General features: G+C 42.5%; 1 protein-coding gene across 2 annotated transcripts in view; it reads left to right on the top strand.

The window, feature by feature from the left end:
- Positions 1-1149: 1149 nt before the first annotated feature.
- The window catches only part of LOC138303675 (alpha-2-macroglobulin-like protein 1), a 599538-nt gene continuing 594687 nt past the window's right edge, over positions 1150-6000 (top strand). Inside the window, exon 1 of one of the 2 annotated variants that reach the window (XM_069242992.1) lies at positions 1150-1484. In XM_069242992.1, coding sequence (XP_069099093.1) covers positions 1423-1484 — 62 coding nt within the window. In that variant the 5' untranslated portion in view covers positions 1150-1422. The remainder of the gene's footprint in view (positions 1485-6000) is intronic. The other variant, XM_069242993.1, reaches the window with a different exon arrangement.

The raw sequence follows: 6000 nt of genomic DNA, 5'->3' as shown, positions 1-6000 counted from the left end.
GTCCTTTTATCTTGCCGCTGTGAGGCAATTGCCCCGTCCACCCTGCCCCCTTTGCCCCCGTCCCATGCTGATCGAAACCGGTACCTGTGAGACGAAGACTTCCTTGAATGCTGATTGAATTTGGTAAATATGAAAGGAAATTGTACAATTGCATTGTGTTTCTTTTTAGGTAACCAACTGCTGATTTTTGATAAGAGCCCTAGTTAGGAGTTTTCCAAATTAATGTTGCTAAATTGTTTTTGCATGAAGTCCCACATGCCGATGCTAATTTGAGGTTAGATGAGGATTCATCTGTCGCACGATGCAATTTGAGACCTTGTTATGCTGACTAATGTATGCAATTAGTTCATTACAGATTATAGTTTTAGTGGTTTGCATTGCTATCATCCAATGCATTGTTATTCAAATGCTGCATAGATTGCATCTTTTTCGCCGTTATGGACAGCTATTAATGTTCATTTACATATATCATTTGGTGTTGAGACACATTTATATCGTGCTAGCTTTGTTAATATAAGGAAATAAATTCATTAACTTTGAATAAACTGGTGTGGTTATTCATGACCGAAAGGTCATGGTTCGCCGAAATGTTTTCTGGATTAATTGTGAAGTGTTATGTTGATCAGGGCATTGCTTATGTTCGATATTGATTATTGATTTGATTAAATTGATTACTCTCGGGTGAAGAGAGCCCCACTTGGTCAAAAGATTCATCGACCCAAGAGCGTCCAAATACAGGTAATTTATTAGGTCGGAACGCTCTATCACAAGTGACGCAGTGGTTAACTGGCACTAAAACTTGACGCGTTCTCGCTAGTTCCTTAGACCACTCGTCAAAGCTCAGCAATTCTCGATTGTTTTCGTAGTTTATGTAAAGACCAGACCCTGTGCCCGGTGAAAAAAAACTAAGAAAGATCCCCGCTCCCCGTATTGTCTCATTGTTTCAGCCGAACTATATTAGTCCAGGTCACCCTAACATTTTTCGTCCAGGGGAAGAATAGAAGCGGGCGGCGGGGGAGGCCAGCCTTTGTGCTTGGCTGCAGTTGGGAGGGGGCTGTAGAAAGCGCCCATTGTCCTGCGTGCCATCAAAGCTGGCCGAGCAAGTCACCTTGCCAACCCAGTGCCGCCCCGCATTTCAGAGCCATCGGAGGCAGAGCGCTCACGGGATTGGCGGGTGCAACCTCCACAGGTGCGGACTGGGGGCGCGGCCACCCCGGCAGCAGTAAAAAGGAGCCCCGGGATGGGGTCCGGTTGAGGGGGGAGGCGAGAGGGAGAAAGGGAAGAGCGCAGAAAGTACAGACTGATGGACGTTTGAGAGGGCATCAGTGGAGACGAGCAGTTGGCGAGAAACAGCACCCTCTAGTCGCGTAGCTCCAGGACGCAGCGGGTCCCTCGCCAGAGAAGAGGCGCGTTCCGGGCACCATGCTGCCACTCTCAGCCCTCGGTGTCCTCCTGGTGGCTTCGACAGTCTCGGCTTCATTCATGTGAGATATAGTACTGGCGCCTTTACTGTACCCTTACTGCCTACGCCTTCTCGTTACCCTGCTCCACTCTCTTCACACCTGTCACAGTCCCGCCACCAGTGGCGCAGCATGGGCCATAGCGCAGAGAAGCACAATTGGCCCCATCCCTTGGTTAAGTATAGATATACACCCATACAGGGCTCATTAAGACCCTGGGCCCTGGTGCCACTGCACCTGGTGCACTATTGACAGCTACGCCCTTGTCTATCACTGTCATATCGTCCTTAAACTTTGCCACCCAACCCTTTTTTCTGCCTCCCCCTCCTCACCTTCCTCTCTCGGGTGCATACCACATTTACCCCGTTTCCTGGGAGGACCCCCTAATGCCGTGCCAACAGCCCGTGGCATAATATGTCACACTGCATTCTGGTACTTGTAGTTTCTCATTTCTGTAGTTAATCCACAGGAAATCTGCAATGCTTACCCCATTTTAAACAGTTATGTCAGGGTCCGCTCAGCCGTAAATTGAGAGTTATTGCAGTGCCTCCTTCAGGGGGCGCCAGAGTGCACTTTGAAGCTACAAAAACAGCTTTTTGCAAGGAGGAAGGTGGCACGAAACGACGTTTTGCGGGACGTGGCAAACATTCTGGCAGCCCCTGTTTAAACTGGTATAGGTTAGTGAAGTGAGCCGCAGCACTAGGGCAAATCCTTTACCAATGCTGCTCGAAAATGTGGGCACGTAAAAAATGTGTTTCAAAGCAACAGGACACAAGGAAAGTATTTAAGTTCAGGAAACAAATGCAAAAACAAATATCTGACATGTGACAGCTTGAAATTTATGGGGTTTAAGGGGAAACGGGGACCTTAACAGGCACAGACAAAGGCAGTAGGCCTGGCTTTTGTACCTTGGGAGATGTGTGAACGTTGTGAAATATTTTTTGTTGTCATATATGATATATCTGATGACACCAACACACAATTAGAGTAGGAAATGCAAAGGTCAAAATACAGAAAGTGTGGGGATATTTTTTTAAATTATTTTCATTTGTATTCATTCTTGCCACAGCGCTGTCTTGTGTACTGTGGTCTTATGACGTACATATTTAATGAGAGTTGCGGGCCTATCTCGCTCTCCGGCTTGTCTTCACAGTTACACTGTCAAGAACGACCTAAACCTAAACACGAACGTCAATTCACCAAAATGCCGGGGTAGCGGAAGTTACGTCACACACCAGTTGGCCTTACTCTCACATACACGGACATTCAGACGTACACACTCTCACACAAACAGACTCTCATCCGCGACACTCACAACATGAAGTTGGAAGTTTGTTTTTTAACTTACCTCAGCTGCCAGTGAGGTTCAAACTCCAGGCAATTGTACTCCATTTTTTATTATGTTAATTGTAAAAACATTATCCACTATTAGTGTAATAAAACATTGACAGAAAACAGAGAAAGTGGAGCCCAAACCGAGGAGGACGAGCTGCCTAGGTGTTCCTGGCACTGATGTTGCCACCTGGGGTAGGGGTTCCCAGAGGTAGTGCCCGGGGTCGTAAAGGGCAAGGTCGAAGTGGCAGATGCAACCCCTGTGGCGACCCCTAAAGACGTCCATAGCTAAACACATCAAAAAACAAAATGATCTACGTTGGAGCACGTAAAGGGAAGCACAAGTGGGCAGTGGGCAGGTAAGAACTGAAAAAGTATTTCATCGTGCAGAGGCCCAACACGCTAGGGTTGCTTTGTAGCTAGACTTGTAATGTATGTCTCTACAAGTTTTCTAGCACAACTTTACTCTGTGTTTTTCAACCGTTTTGGTTCACAGTCTTTGTATTGTTGAAAATAATAATTATTCAAGACAGCAAACATTTAATTTATTTACCGAATGAGTTCATTTCTACTGTAGACATTGATCATAAATCCCATTCCTCACTTGGCAAGTCCTCGAGCTCAGCCCATTATGCTGATCTGTAGGAAACATATAGTCATTTGTGAACTGAGGTGTAAATATCGATTTTAAAGGGGTCGTAAGGTCAGGCCTTCTTGGGCATTATAATCAAGGAGTTTATTTAGAGTTTGGCAGATGCCCCTTCAGCCCTATTTAGAGTGGTTAGCCATGTATGCCATCTATTCTTGGAACTACTCTTGGAAAGTTAATTTCTCAACAGCTTTTACAAAGTGATGTGATCACCTAATGGCCTATTTCTTCTGACTTTAAAAAGAAAATTGCAGAAGGCGCCTGATTTAGGATTTCTATCTCAATTCAATTCAATTATTATGTTATAGAATTCAACCGAGATCCACATATAAAATACTAAAATTAAAATACGAAAATCCACAGGCATGACCATCAAAAGGCCTAGTGACGCATAAGACCCTACACAAAAAGTATACAAAACCTTATTAAATACTAAATACAGGACTCACTTTTAGAGTGAAAAGATTTCTTCCGCATTCACCTTGAGATTCTTTCTCAATCTATGTGAAGAAAAATGGGGGTTCTTTTTTTCTGTTTCATCCCGATGGTGATCCTGCATTAACAGAGAAGTGGAAACATTGTCGACTTCAAAGACAATTAGACCAGAAAATTATGTCTGGAATAGAGTAATTGGGCATCTTTGTAATTTAGCTACTGACCTACATTCCCAAGATTATTTTAGTCTTTTCCTTTGTGCGTTTGCCACTTTGCCACTTTTCACCATTTGATCACAATTGAGAGCTCAGCGCAATTTTGCTTGTTTATGTTGAATAATCAATGCTGATTAAATATGTTTTTCTTTTGTTCAAACTCTATTGGCTGTTTCATTTGAGATTTAATTGGGGAATTCCCTGATATGGAAAATACATGATTGCCATCATTTTGATGACTGTGACCTTCTGCATTAATATCATTTAAATGACGCTACGGTGGCCCATTGTTGCCAACATTCTAACTTGGGCAGACGCGCATCCTCTGATATTTGGCATCCGCTAAACTCTAAACGACCTCCAGCGTCACCCTGACATCCCTTTTCCCGATCTTTACACATCAGTTCGAAAGAGAAAACAACGAGATTCCCTATCTTTATTTCTTAAATAGAAAAATACAAAAAGTAGGACTTCTTGGTCGTGTCTCTCCACGCTCTCAATCATGACAGCCAGACCAATATCCGTGTAACTTAGCATCATGGAGACATGAAAAAGGGATGCCATTTTAATAAAATAAATGCATGTTTGCATGTTATTTACTATAAAACGCTAATGTTTTAATAAGAGAGTGAATAAGTCTGTAATAACCTTCACAAAGAAAATCTGTTTCAATGTATTTATTATTAAGTAAAAATCCACTTCAGACCCCCAGAGGAAACGCGTCCGTTTTCTCTGACGCTCCGGCACCGTTTACCGGTGTTTCCCCTTTGCCCCAGCAACCATCGTGCGCTTGAGCACCCGAGTCCTCCAAGACTCGAGCGCCAGCCCACGCAACTTATTACATTGAGTTTTTATTTTTATTTTTTTTAAACTATATAATTTCTTTTCCAAACAACTAAAAACAACTCCACATAATTATTCAACTGTCTCACTTAAAGCATATTATGAATATAACTCCTTACACAAACAACTATAACTAACTTAACATGTTTATAGAACAAAATAATTTTCATTGAACATTTTCTTCAAATAAAGCAATCATATGGATAAATATGTTTTTTTTTTTTTTACCACGTTTACGCCAGCATCATCACACTCTGAGTTTCCAAGGAACTCTCCTTACACGTAGACTCTTACGCGTTGACGGTACCTGCAATACCGGTTGGTGGAGAGTATTAGAATCCTGTGACCCTGAATTAGTCCTTAACCCATGGTCAATACGACACTCTTCCAACCCATTCTGAAGTTTAACAACCTTTGACATGTTCCACCATTTGTTTCCTTCAACTTTAACTGCATTCCCTTTCACCAACTTCACTCTTACCGGGTCAGAGAATTTCGGACCCCCTTTTTTGACAAAAGTAGGCAGCTTTATAGACACCCAATCACTTGTTGAAAAACCAATTCTCTTAACACCTTTCCGTTTGTCAAAATGCATTTTTTGTACAACCTGTTGTTTTTCTTTAACATTCTGTTGAACAATTTTCGCACACTCTTCCAATCGCATACTTTTGAAAAATCTGGACATCCACCCCGGACATACTTGCATACAAGCCTTTCTTCGTCTTAAAGCTTCAAAAGGGGACACTCCAGTGGTGGAGTGTGGTGTTGTTCTATAAAACCATAGCATTGCCTGGACAGATGTAGTCACCACACATTTGTTTCTCAGCGACCCCCTAATGCAGTCACCTAGTACACGATTAAAACGTTCCACCAAACCATTTGTTTGGGATTGATAAAGTGAACACTTCAAATGTTTAATTGATCCTTCATCCAAAAACACTTTGAATTCGTCAGACACAAATTGTACACCATTGTCTGTAATTATTTCTTCGGGAAAACCGTCACTCATAAAAACCTCTCCCAAAAATATAACCAACGATCTGGCATTAGGATCCTGAACAAACTT

The sequence above is a fragment of the Pleurodeles waltl genome, chromosome 7, assembly GCF_031143425.1.
Source record: "Pleurodeles waltl isolate 20211129_DDA chromosome 7, aPleWal1.hap1.20221129, whole genome shotgun sequence".
In the NCBI taxonomy this organism is placed as follows: domain Eukaryota; kingdom Metazoa; phylum Chordata; class Amphibia; order Caudata; family Salamandridae; genus Pleurodeles; species Pleurodeles waltl.
This window is presented reverse-complemented; position numbering and strand designations above follow the sequence as displayed.